The sequence below is a fragment of the Diabrotica virgifera genome, chromosome 3, assembly GCF_917563875.1.
Source record: "Diabrotica virgifera virgifera chromosome 3, PGI_DIABVI_V3a".
Lineage (NCBI taxonomy): Eukaryota > Metazoa > Arthropoda > Insecta > Coleoptera > Chrysomelidae > Diabrotica > Diabrotica virgifera.
The window spans coordinates 97,964,863-97,979,040 of NC_065445.1; the positions used below are offsets into that span (position 1 = coordinate 97,964,863).

Sequence of the window (14,178 nt, forward strand, 5' to 3'; positions counted from 1 at the left end):
AATGAATACTTTTAAAGTTATAATCAAAAAACCAAGAAAAAATTTTTTTCTTCATTTTTTGACATTTTGATTATTTAAACAATGTTCCGGACCTTTTTGAGTAGGAGGATAACTCAAATATTATTAAATGAGTTATTTTCAAGCAATTTCTGCAAAACAATATGAGTCACCTCTCAACATCCAAATGTACTAAAATTTTTATAGATATTTCTACGCTCTGTACTTTTATTCACACTTTTAATTATATTGGCCAATTATATTAGTCCTGGTTGCTGGATAATTGTCAAGACCATAGTCCAAAAAAATAATAAGAAGAAAAAAATAAGATGCAGGTTATGTTTAGCAAACGTAAACAATTGTATGTAGTAAATAAAATCCGTTATTAAAATGCAGTATTGCAAGCAAAATACAATTAATTAAATTTACCTTTATATAATAATTGCATATCATATCAATATTGTGGAGCAATATATAATTTTTCTAAGTCAATGACAGAAGGTATGAAATATACGTCAATTTGACAATTTCAATTGACAATATGAATTATTTAAGATAGTTGCAATATTTCTCCGCGACTCGCGCACGGTCGTTTCTCGTTTCCCTTTCCAAGTACTTGCACACCGCGAATATGTGAATCTCATGTTAATGGTAGGTGTTTCAGGATGGTTCTCTGTGTTGCAAAAAAAGTTTTTATATTGGAATACTATTTTCGGTCTTCGGAAAACGTCGCAAAAACGGTCCCAGCTGAATACTGCGCACGTGTGGGTTATGAGAACGCGTCATTTTTATCAAATATTTAGTTTTCCGTTGAAATCCATATTCATTTAATCTGATCCATTAACAAGCAGACAACACGGTTCCTTGGATTCGAACGCCCCGACGTAATCGTCCAGCTCCCCATTCACAGTGACATTTGGTGTGCTGTATCCTCACATGGCATATTGGGCCCGCATTTCATTGAAGCAAACGATGGAACGCCGTCAACTGTTCAGGATAGCTACAGAGAACGGATTATCACGCCATTGCTACATGATCTTCAGCGATTTTGTTGTGCCAACAGGCACTTACCACTTAATCAACAATGGTTTCAGCAGGACGGGGCAACCTGTCACAAGGACCTCTTTGAATGCTGCTCAATCAGTTTGGGGATCGCCTTATTTCGAGTGGAAGTGATTTTCCATACCCATCGCACTCACCAGACCTAACGCCACCTAAATGGTACATTAGTCTGGGCAGATTATCGGAGAATAGGCCGTGTTTGGGAAAAGTTATTTACCAGCAATTTTATTGCTGGAATCGAATCTTATGACTGTATATATTAATAATATAGGTATGCAAACTCCGCAGATAGTGTGCTACTTTTTTTTATAAACAAAATGGCACCCGAAAACGTGTTTTTTTTTTTCAATTTTTGATCCATAACTCCAAAGATTTTAACTTTACACCAAAAACACCCAAATAAAAATTCACCGTAATTAAATTCTGCATAGAGACGTGTTTTTCCCGATTTACCCCGACGAAAATTTTCCCCGGAAAATTCGGGTTTCTTTAACAAAATTTTTATTTTTCTACTAAAATTTTAGATAAGTAATTGTTCATCAATAATTAAATAACTTAGTAATATAAAAGATCCTTTCGTATAGATTATAATTTAAGAAGCCGATCTAAATTGAATGAACAGTTTAGCAACAATTGAACTGTTAATTAAAAATTTACGGTCGCTATAATAACCACAATAATTATGATATATATTATTTCCTGTTACTCCGTAAAGGAGCATAGGGAATCCACGAAGCTTCTCCATTGGACTCTGTCTCTGGCCATAGCTGTTACCTCTCCCCAGCTCTTTCTCATACCTTTGTAATCAGCTTCAATTGTTCTTCTCCAGGTCGTTGCGGGTCATCCTTGCTTTCTTCGTCCTGCTACTGTCCATTTTAGAGCTTTCTTTGTTATATCTGCTTGTCCTTCCTCAGGGTGTGTCCTATCCAATTCCATCTTTTCCTTTTAATTGCAATTTCAATTGGCTCTTGTTTGGTTTTCTTCCAGAGTTCTTGATTTGTTATGATGTTGGGCCAATATACTTTCAAAATTTTTCGGAGGCACCTGTTTACAAATACTTTGAGTTTTTTGACAGTTCCGTCTGTTATTGCCCAGGTCTCGCATCCATACAGTAATACTGTTTTAACATTACTATTTTGGTGTTTTGACTAATTTGTGTTGACCTCCATATGTTTGAGAGTGTTCCAAATGCTTGTTGTGCTTTTCTAAGTCGATGTTTAATGTTCGCCTCGATTCCACCATGTACGCCAACTATACTTCCTAGATAGCAAAATTCTTGTACCCGTTTTACTTTTTCTTGATTGATATATAATTTTTCCTGTCGGAATTGACCTATTCTCATCTCAACTGTCTTATTGACATTTATTCGGACACCAATTTCTGCCGCCTCTTTCTCCAGTTTACTTAGCACGTTCTTCATATCATTTATTGTATGTGATACCAGGCATATAACAATAATTATGATACATAAGAATAACTATGATTTTTGTATAAAAAGACACTGTACCTATCTAATGTACTTTACGGAATTGAAATTGGACTATTTAAGCGGTCTCAGAAATATTTTAAAATTATAAACAATTCTTTGGCTTGAAAATAAATATATAATATTCTCGGGAAATATTAAATTAAATCATGAAAACGGTATTGAAAAAAAGCTGCAGGACGCTTCTTTTAAAAGAAAAAACGTTTAATTGGGATGAGTGGTCCCTGAGATACAACATGCAAAATGCCGGTCAAAGTTGACCGGCATTTATGGCAAAGATATAAACAATAGGATCATAATTTTCGAACCATCACCTTTTTATTTTTTTCCTCTTTCTCCACACCAACTTTCATATCTTTAAAATACTCATAACATATATTATAATAAAAACTATCGATATTACGAGTGAAAATTGCCAAAAATAGCAAAATTTCAATCAAAAATTAGGTTGGAGAAAATGTAATCTCAAAGTTCAAAATCAGTATACGTTAAAAAAAATGCATTTTCTCGGCTTCCCATGGATCAATTTTCTTCATTCTTTTTTTTTGTTCCCAAGTAACTCGAGTAGAGCCATCCAACTAACGCATTCTTTGTTTAAATAAAGATTGTTTAAATAATTATACAGCTTTCAAATCAGAATATTTGTGTTTTTAACGTTAAAAGGTACACTTGTAGTAAGTTTATCTAAAAAAAGTCTACAACTGGAAAAAATATTTAGTTTTCTTTTCTTATAAATAAATTAATCTATTATAATAAAACAAAAGCACGATTGACATTTAATAATGCATTAGTTAGATGGCTCTACTCGAGCTACTGGGGAACAAAAAAAGAATGAAGAAAATTTCTCCATGGGAAGCCGAGAAAATGCATTTTTTTAACGTATACCGATTTTGACCTTTGAGATTACATTTTCTCCAACCTAATTTTTGATTGGAATTTTGCTATTTTTGGCAATTTTCACTCGTAATATCAATAGTTTTTATTATAATAATATATGTTATGAGTATTTTAAAGATATGAAAATTGGTGTGGAGAAAGCGGACAAAAATAAAAAGGTGATGGTTCGAAAATTATGATCCTATTGTTTATATCTTCGCCGTAAATGCCGGTCAACTTTGACCGGTTGTATCTCAGGAACCACTCATCACAATTAAACGTTTTTTTCTTTTAAAAGAAGCGTCCTGCCGCTTTTTTTTCCAATACCGTTTTCATAATTTAATTTAATATTTCCTGAGGCCACTTAAATAGTCCAATTTCAATTCCATAAAGTGCATTAGATAGGTACAGTGTCTTTTTATACAAAAATCATAGTTATTCTTATGTATCATAATTATTGTGGTTATTATAGCGACCGTAAGTTTCTAATTACCAATTCAATTGTTGCTAAACTGTTCATTCAATTTCGCTCGGCTTCTGAAATTATAATCTATACGAAAGAATCTTTTATATTACCAAGTTATTTAATTATTGATGAACAATTACTTATCTAAAATTTTAGTTGAAAATTAAAAATTTTGTTGGAAAAACTCACATTTTCCGGGGAAAATTTTTCATCGAAATAAATCGGAAAAAACACGTTTCTATGCAAAATTTACTTACGGTGAATTTTTATTTGAGTGTTTTTATTGTAAAGTTAAAATCTTTGGAGTTATAGAGCAAAAATTGAAAAAAAACGCGATTTTCGGGCGCCATTTTGTTTATAAAAAAAGTAGCACACTATCTGCGGACTTTGCATACCTATATTATTAATATATACAATCATAAGATTCGATTCCAGCAATAAAATTGCTGGTAAATAACTTTCCCTTGTATTTTGCTAATTAGCCCAGAGTACATATTGGGAATGCTGAAGGCGGCTGTTTTTGGTACCGATCCACCGCCTCACATTCCGGAATTGCGAACTAAAACTAAGATTTTTTCGTGTCATTTAACACCCTTTGTAAATAGACATGATTGGGAATCTTCTTGAAGGATATAAAAAATGCTTTAAGCTGGGGCATCTTGAATATCTGTTTTATCGGGAACGTCGTCGTGAATAATGTTTGCAAGGCTATATCAAGTATACTAAATATATAAATAATAATAAACATTTTAATATTCATTTCAGTGCTGTTTATTTTGCCGCATACTGTACTTAGTCGTTTTTAGGTTACTTTTAAAACTTGGGAGAATACACCACACGTTGGACATTATCAGGCACACCCTAAAGAATACTTATCGGAGTTGAATTCTTTCTTAGGATCGCTGAATATTAAACAACCGTCCAAAATTGAAGAGAAGGTAAAAGCTTCCGCGAAGCTTTGATGTGATTTATATGTATACTACATTTATATAAATTTGTGCTGTTTGATAGTTTAGGTATTTTTTTTGACTCCAAGAGTATATTATAATAAAATATATACATTTTTATCCTCTCGACAAATTCGTTTCTTAATCCATTGCCTTCCTATATATTTGCAGAATAAATAAACATAAACATTGAAATAACATACAAACAAACTTTAAGAAAGTATTTGACAGAGTACGACTTAAAGATTTACTACCAAAACAACAAAATAGGTGGACAACTTACAGAACCTACATATAGACATAGGTAGCTGAATAAGACAAGGGGACTCATTGAGTCCTACATATTATGCTCTTTAATTTAATCATGGATGAAATCATAAAAAGCGTCAACAAAGGAAGGGGATACAGAATCGAAAAGAAAGAAGTAAAAATACTCTGTTACGCAATATTAGAATAGAATAGAAATATGCTTTATTGTCACTGAAAATTTTTACAATTTTATGGACAAAGCTTACATACAGTCAAAAGAAAACAAAACATAATATCAATAACAAATAACAACTACAATTTACTAAAATTAGATAAATCGTCAATATATGTACAGTATAATATAAGATATAAAAGCCAAGACAAAAACAATTTATTGCAAAATTTATATAAATTGCAAATTTAACATACTTACAACAAATAAAATAAAATAATAAGGAACTGACAAGTTTATGCTACTGCGTATGAAACCCAATTTTCTTAGTTATTCATTAAGAAATTCTTCTATTGAATAGTATGGTCTTTTAGATAGATAGATAGACTTTTGTCATTTTACGGAACTTTGGGAAAGATGTTGCAGATTATTTAAGTTGTAACGGGAGATGGTTGTACAGTTTCTTTGCGGAATATAATATAATATAGATTTCTTTACTAACTCAGTGGATGGAATCGGTAAATAAATGTCAAAGATTGAATTTCTGGTGGAGTAAAGATGATCGGGCCTTGCTGGAAAGACATGAAGGTGTTTACGAATTAAACAAACCGTTTCTAGAATATATAAAGATGAAAGTGTTCAAATTCCGTGATCTGTGAAGTAACTTCTGCAATGTGTAGATCTTCTGAGGCCAAACAGATATCTTATTGCTCTTTTTTTGCAATTAAAAAATAACATCAAATTGAGCAGCTGTACTAGAACCCCAAAAAGGAAGACCATATCGAAGATGAGACTCGAACAACGAAAAATATGTTATTTTAGAAGATGCTAAATTGAGTTCCCTTGAGACAGATCTTATTGAATAGCAAGCTGAGGCGAGTTTCTTTCTTAACGAATCGATATGAAGGGACCATTTGAGGTTGCTGTCTAAAAAAAATACCAAAAAATTTTACAGAATCAACGGTACTGATCTGGCTGTTATTAAGAGGCAAAGGTTGAAGAGCTCCTTTATAGGATAATGCTACTGTTTTATTTACGTTAAAAGAGAGTAAATTAGAGTCAGACCAGGTCTTTATCGTCAGTAGATCCTAAGTTATAGTTTCATGAAGAGATGCAATAGTTGAGTTGCTTCAAGTGATACTGGTATCATCAGCAAAAAGAAAAATTTTCCCATCGATTTTTAAATTAGTGATGTCATTTATAAAGATAAGGAACAGAAGAGGACCCAATACTGAACCTTATGGTACTCCACATACAATGTTTTTGAGACTAGAGTCAGTATCATTTGCTCTAACTAGTTGTTTCCTATTATTCAAGTAGGAATGGAACCAATTTAAAGAAATACCTCGAATTCCATAGAAATTTAGTTTTGTAATCAAGATGTCGTGATTTACACAATCAAAAGCTTTGGCATAGTCGCAGAAAACAGTGGCAGTATAAAGATTATTGTTTAGTGCTTGGTAATCCTCATGTAGTACAGAAAACATGGCATCAGTGGTACAATTATTTGTTAAAAAGCCGAATGATTTTTTGATAAAATGTTGTTATCAACGATAAATGACATAAGTCAAGTTTTAACGAGTCTCTCAATAATTTTGGAGAGTACCGGTAGTAAGGCAATAGGTCTATAGTTGCAGGCATCATATTTTTCACCACTCTTATGAAGAGGAATAATAATGGCTGTCTTTAGGCACTCTGGAAATTTACCTTTTTCGAAGGAATCATTAATTAGAATTAGAGAGACGAGGATTTCCAACACATTTTCTGTGAGGTTAGAGAAAATTTTTATAGATAGTCCATCTACAAGATGATTTGCTTTTGATACTATTGATTGTTTGGATCAGTTCAGAGTTATCGACTGGTCTTAAAAAGAATGAATTCGAGACCTTTCTTGAGTTAGGGAGATAGGAAATGGGATCTTGTTGCGGCAAAATAGTTGATGTTATATTTTTACTCACATTAACGAAGTAGTCATTTAGACTTTCAGGATTTGGAAGGGAAAATGATTGAGCTGTGTGAGTTTTATTTCGAAGATCGTTTATTATAGACCAAGTTTCTTTTGCAACACTTTTAGAGCTTCCCAGACGATTTTGATAATAGGCCTTTTTAGCAGATTTGACAAATTTTAGATATGTTCTCCTGTACTTCGTGATATATTCAGTGACAGAAACATTGGTAGTAAATTTCTTGATGTATAGTAGTGAACGCATATTCTTGGCTGATATGCGAATACCTTCCGTAACCCAAGGTTTCCGATGTTTTGGCTTAATAGGGATTAAAGGAAATGCCTTATTGAAGATGCGGAGAAACTTATCTAGAAAAACACTGAAATTATAGCCCACGTCTATAGAAGGAAAGTGCCACTCAGAAGTTAAGCATAAATTTTGGAATTTACGAAAATTCTGGGTGGAAAAAATCATACCTAAACGTCGGGTTTTTGAGGAGGGTTTGCTGAAGATGTTAAACTTCGTATACACTGCTTCATGATATTAATAGCCCAAGATGACGATAGTCTGTAAAGATCGCAGATTTAACATAAGATAAAAAGAATATAATGTGACAATTTCATCTCAGAAAACTAAAACAATAGTAGTCAATAAAGAGCCAATCAGATGTAAAATAGAAATTGATGGTATCAGTATTGAACAAGTAATGACTGGACAAAAGTGAGAAATCAAGTTCAAAAAGATAATAGACTGGCAGGATGCCTTAATAACACTATATTCGTATAGCGAAATCGACATTTAACACCGAGATGAAGTCATAATTTATAAAACTAGTGTAAGACCAATAATAACATATGCATCAGAAACAAGACCCAATAGAGCCACAACACAAAGACTACTGGAAACGGCAGAGATGAGAGTACTGAAGAGAATTACAGGAAATACGCTGAGAGATCGAAAGAGGAGTGAAGACATTAGAAAAAAATATAACGTACAGTTGATAAACGAATGGACACTAAATAGAAAAAAAATAATGGAATAACCACATAAAAGCAGAATGGGGGTGAGACATGTATGGACAAAATAGCAAGAGATAAATAACCAATCGGTAGAAATATCGGCAGACCGCACAAAAGATGGAGTGACAACCTTTAATAGAGGTATCAATCCGTCAATGAACAAGCATAATTGAAGAGGTGGATTCCAAAAGCTCTTAAGTCAAAAAAGTAAATTCTTCAGGAACGAATTTTTTCTATGTTTAAGAATATACACTCCTGGCCAAAAAAATGGGACACCTTAAAAATAGGCGATTTTTGATGTCTCGAATCTCCTAAAATGTCCGATTTTAGTAATTTTCTTAGTATGTTATAGCCTTATTCTTTAAGAATCTCGATGTATTAATATTTTTGCTGTTCATGTAAATGTCATTATTTACCGGGTGTAACAATAATACTGTGTTTTTTCCTCAAAGTTCAGAACACCCTGTGGAATATTCTAGCATTTAAAAAATATTGAAATTAAAACTAAACTGTAGCCTTAGCCTTTCTTAACATTCTGCTTTGTGACTCATTCACTTCTGTTGGATAATGAAAAAGTTAGGTGCTTTGATAACTAGCCATGTTCTTTATCAATACAGGGTGTTTGTAAATAAGCGCGACAAACTTTAAGGGGTAATTATGCATGAAAAAATAATGACCGTTTGATTTATGAACATATGTCTGCAAATGCTTCGTTTCCGAGATACGGGATGTTTAATTTTTTCTTACACACTGACGATTTATTTATTACTCTGAAACCAGATGAGATATGCAAATGAAATTTGATGGGTATTAAGAGGTAGTTATTGCTCACTTTTTGACGTACAATTATGTATTTTATATTCACCATTGGCGTGCATACGGGTCATATACCCTGTATGCACGCCAATGGTGAATATAAAATTTTAGTTGTATGTCAAAAATGTAAAATGACTACCTCTTAAAACCTACCAAATTTCATTTGCATACCTCAACCGGTTTTAGAGCAATAAATAAATCGTTAGTTTGTAAGAAAAAATTCAACATCCCGTATTTCGAAGACGAAGCATTTGCGGACGTATGTTTATAAAGCAAACTGTCATTATTTTTTCATGTAGAATTAATCCTTAAAGTTTGTCGCACTTATTTAGAAACACCCTGTATTGATGAAGAACATGGCTAATTGTTAAAATAACTAACTTTTTTATTATCCAACATAAGTGAATGAGTCAAAAAACAATGTTAAGAAAGCCTAAGAATACAATTGAGTTTTAATTTCAATATTTTTTAAATGCTGGAATATTCCACAGGGTGTTCCGAACTTTGAGGAAAAAACACAGTAGTATTGTTACACCTGGTATATTATGGCATTTACATGTTCAGCAACAATATTACTAAATCGAGATTCTTAAAGAATAAGTCTATAACATACTAAAAAAATCACTAAAATCGGACAACAGGTTTAGGAGATTCGAGACATCAAAAATGACCCATTTTTAAGGTGTCCCAATTTTTTTGGCCAGGAGTGTAATTAAATGTTACTTTGGAATAGAGTCAGTCATGTAATTTGCAGGTTCAAATTCTTGTTTCAAGACAATTTAAAATAAGATTTGAACACAAAATCATGGCTTTTTTAACATTTCGTTTTTTTTTTCAAAACGACCTTAAGTCAGTGACTAAGCACTTTTGGAAAATTCATGTGGGAGACAACTGCATAGAACAAGGCATGACTAAAGCACTTTTGGAAAACATTGATTTGTAATCTGTATAGTATACTTGACTTAAGCTGTTATGGCATGAATTGTTTTTCTAATGTTAGAGATGATGCTCTAGAATCAGATCCAACTAAAACCTCAAAATGTGAAAAAAATGACTTAAGCCCTTTTGGAATCCACCTCTCCAATTGCTTATAAAGGGGAAGAAAAGGAACATATACAGAACCTAAACGAGGCCCAAGGAATCGAATGAGTAAAAAATTGGCTAAAAATGAGACAGAAAATAAGTGGAGAGCCCTACAGGAACAAATCCATATGAACAAAATCGTTGACATTGATTTGGCGGTTTTTGTCTAGTCTAATAATCTTCTAGGTGAGTGCTAAAGACGATCAGAAATGGTGACGACACTGTCAACTGAAGAAGAAACTCTGATTATGAAATGCATAGAAATATGAGGCGCGTATACACTCACAAAACAGGTATTGGATCAGGAAACTCCTTATATTTATGAAAGTTGCCGGATTTTTATTAAGAGTACAGGCCTTCTTGTTGGGGACTAATGAAAGGATATGGTACTGATGTCTCTCTACCAAGTGCCAGAGATAACTATAGTGTCTTATGAAAGACAAGAGAAAATAAAATCTAGTGAACTTAACATCAAAAGAATAAAGAAATAATTAACTCGGATGTGCCTAACGTACAATAAATTACATGTACACAACAAAAACATGTTTTGATTTGTACATAACAACATTCTTTCAAACAACGCTAGCTCTCACTTTTTTCCGAATGTTCATTACAGCACGGCGGTTGCCCTACCTAAAAAACAAAGAGTAAAAATATCTAGGCTATGCATGCAGTGTTGCAAGATGGCGTGCTACCTTAATGAATTTTACGTCAGGTTCTCCAAAACTTCTATCCAACGCCTGCACCACAAACTTTGTTCTTTTATCCCTCCATATACAGGGTGTTCCTTAAAGGTATAGATAGAAGGCACAATGTAGAGCAAAAAAAGTCTTATAACATTTTTTTTTCTAAATTGATTAGGTTGACCAAAAAACGAAAATACATTTTGATATGCAAATTGAAGTCTGGCAACAACGCGCAACTCAAAAATCTAAAGATTAAAAAAGTAGGTTTATAGGTCAGTTGCATCTGGTAGGTAAAATAATGTAAATATCAACCAAACCCATATCCAAAATTTTGCAGGTAGGTACCTAAGATGTCAACAACCCCAAAAATCACACCTCCGCCCAAAGTAAATAAACAAGGGGTTATTAGGTTAAATTTCCACAGTCACAGCAAGTTCTTCTAGGCTACGTTGCCATGTCATTCAAATTTATGAAAATAAAAATTCACTTATATGGAGAACAATGTAATTTTTTTCTTGGAAACGGTTAACTTTAGAAAAAAATGTTATAGGACTTTTTTGTTCTGAATTGTGTATTATATCCATACCTTAATAAAGGAACGCACTATTTTCGGGGACACCCTGTATTATTGTTCTTGGATTTTTCGCTCGCGACGTTTGAGGAGCAGTTCTTCAAGGTTTTTTTAAGGATCTGCCTCACTGTAAAGATCTAGTACATTGTTGATTTATTAGGGCGGAAACCGCACTGATATGCTCCCACTATATGTTCGGCGTAGGGGATGACTCTTTTGTACAATATGTTGGACAACACTTTATATGCCATATTGAGTAGAGTGATGCCTCAATTATTCACACACTATCATGTCTCTCTTTTTGTGTAGCGGACACAGTACACCCAACTTCCAGTCTGCGAGTGTTTCTGTTGAACGATTTCAGTTTATGCATGTGTTTCAAGAGGGTGTCGCCGCCGTTATTGAAAAGTTCGACAGGGAGATTATCCTAACCGGGGACTTTATTGTTTTTAAGTGTTAAGATGGCTTCTCTAATTTCTTCTTTTGTGAGGAGTGCCTGCTGATCATCTTCATTCATTAGAAACATGGGACCCTCTATCTCACCATCTTCATGATTGCCACTAAGCAGTTCTTCAAAATCTTTCGTCCATCCGTTTAGTATCTGTTCCTTGTTACTAATTATAGAGCCGTCCCTATCTTTACAGGGTATTATTCTGGATTTGAATTCTTTTCTGCAGCTGTTTATCTGTTGGTAGAATTTTCGTGAGAATATTATTTACCATCTCTTGTAATTCTTCTATGAAGGTTGTATCATTGGCATATCGCAAATTATTTATGGAAATTCCATTTATTTTGGCATATTTCTCATTCTGCTATGCAAATATCTTTTCTATATAAATGTTAAAAAGCAGAGGGGAGAGGACGCAGTCCTCTCTCAGGACTTTACTTATAACTGAATGTTTCTCTTCTCTTTTCACATTTATCATAAATCCGCTCATTAGGTTATGATCTTAGCAACGACTGGCGCTGTTTCTCTGGAATTGCTACGAAAGTTTACTTCGGGACGATATTTTTCCACTGTTGTATATGTCATGCATCCACTTGATATTGAAGAATTTAACTATTTCTGCATTTACGTTGTCGGGTTAGAGCGTTATTTTTTTTTCTTGCGATCGCATACTCCACTTCTGATTCTAATATTGGTGAGCCAGTTGAATCTGTATTTTTTTTCGTAATATCGTTACGATCGTCACAACGAAGGTCTACTATGTATTTTTTGCCAGAGTTTGCATAGTTCGTTTTAATATTATTGCCTTTTATTTTTGAGTAGTTGCACTTTATAAAAATGTTTGTTACTTCTTTGAGTTTGTTTATGGAAGTTGAAAGAGTCATGTTTTGCAAGTAGAAGGGCTACTTCCTCGCAATTTTTTGAAGTTATACTGCTTTAGGCGCGATTGAGAGTAAAATTTCATAATTCTGCGCACACAGACAGTATGGCGTTTAGTTGCTGAATCTTTCAAGTTATGTATAAATATATCACTGCAAGAAAAGGTGTGAAGAGAATATATTAGTGTTTTTAGTAAATATATTTATTATAATTTTTGTGTTTTTGGAATTGTCTTCTTCTGGAGTAAGATGAGTATTGTTAAAACATTTTATTGTATATTTATTATACTTCACCTTCTAGTCTGTTTGTTACCGTGAATTGTCATTAGGTACGTCCGAACCTATACAGACACAGTCCTCGGAGCGAATTTGGTATAGCATTCGGCCAGAGATCGAGAGGTCTAGAGTTCGAGTCCGGAGCAATTCTATACTTTTTTTTATTTTTTTGAAAGCGGTAAGCACAAAATTAGTTTGGTGTTTAAAAAAATTAAAACAAACTGTTTAAAGTATATTTATTTTTAAGAAATCATATAATAAAATTATAACTTCTTAGGCAGGCCGCACATCAAAGAAACATGAAACGTAAATTACGTTTCATGGAAATAAACCACTGCTAAACAAATATATGTCCGGCCATTTATGAAACTCTCCGAAAATAAAAATGTGTCATGAGCATGAATCACACTCGTTTCATTGGTAGGCGGACTTTGAGATTTGTTTAGCAGTGTTTTCTTTTCATGAAACATGTTTTTCGTTTCATGTTTTTCGTTTCATGTTTCTTTGGTGTGCGGCTTGGCTTACGTGCGTACGAAGTACACACACACATTCTTTTTTTAATTATCCATTTAATTTTAGTCTCTCTTATTTTCCTTTAAGTCAATTTATTTCTTTGTATTCTCTATCATTATTCTTTCTTTCATAATGTCCAGAATTTTCTGTCATCCAACTTTTCTTTACTTTTATTCTTTTGTAACCCAGAACAATTTGTTAAGCTTTATGTATACCTAGTATTTTTGATGTTTTCCCATTGTTTATCCACGCTTTCTTTTTCTGTTTTTGTTTTTTTTTGGTTTTTCATATTTTGCACAATAAAATATTCGTTGTCGAAATAATCCAACACAGCCGTATATTCGTGGAATAGGGTATAGTGGGATGTGGTCACAGCGAATATCTGCTCCAGGGTAAACAGCTACTCTTTTAACACATTCGCTGCCACTGACGCCAGAAGGCGTTTTGTGCTACTTGAGGTAGGTGCTACTGAATGCCTTTTGGCGAAAAGCTTTTTGTGGAATTAAATACGGTTCTCTTCGTATTGGTTCCATAAGAAAGTGACTGAAGATAAGTGGCAGCAATTGTGTTAATGCTATTTTGGAATCGTTTATTTATTAGAACATAATCTATTTGGTTCCTTCTTGTGTTGTTCAGTGTCTCGTTGAGATTTGCAGGTATATTATCTGGTTAATAGATCATAGTAGA

The 14,178-nt window shown here is 33.2% G+C and overlaps 1 protein-coding gene across 2 annotated transcripts in view; it reads left to right on the forward strand.

The window, feature by feature from the left end:
- The window catches only part of LOC126881979 (transmembrane protein 53-B), a 92,562-nt gene extending 87,595 nt beyond the window's left edge, over positions 1–4,967 (forward strand). For both annotated transcript variants that reach the window (XM_050646731.1, XM_050646732.1), the window contains exon 6: positions 4,694–4,967. In XM_050646731.1, coding sequence (XP_050502688.1) covers positions 4,694–4,849 — 156 coding nt within the window. In that variant the 3' untranslated portion in view covers positions 4,850–4,967. The remainder of the gene's footprint in view (positions 1–4,693) is intronic.
- The last annotated feature ends 9,211 nt before the right edge of the window (positions 4,968–14,178 follow it).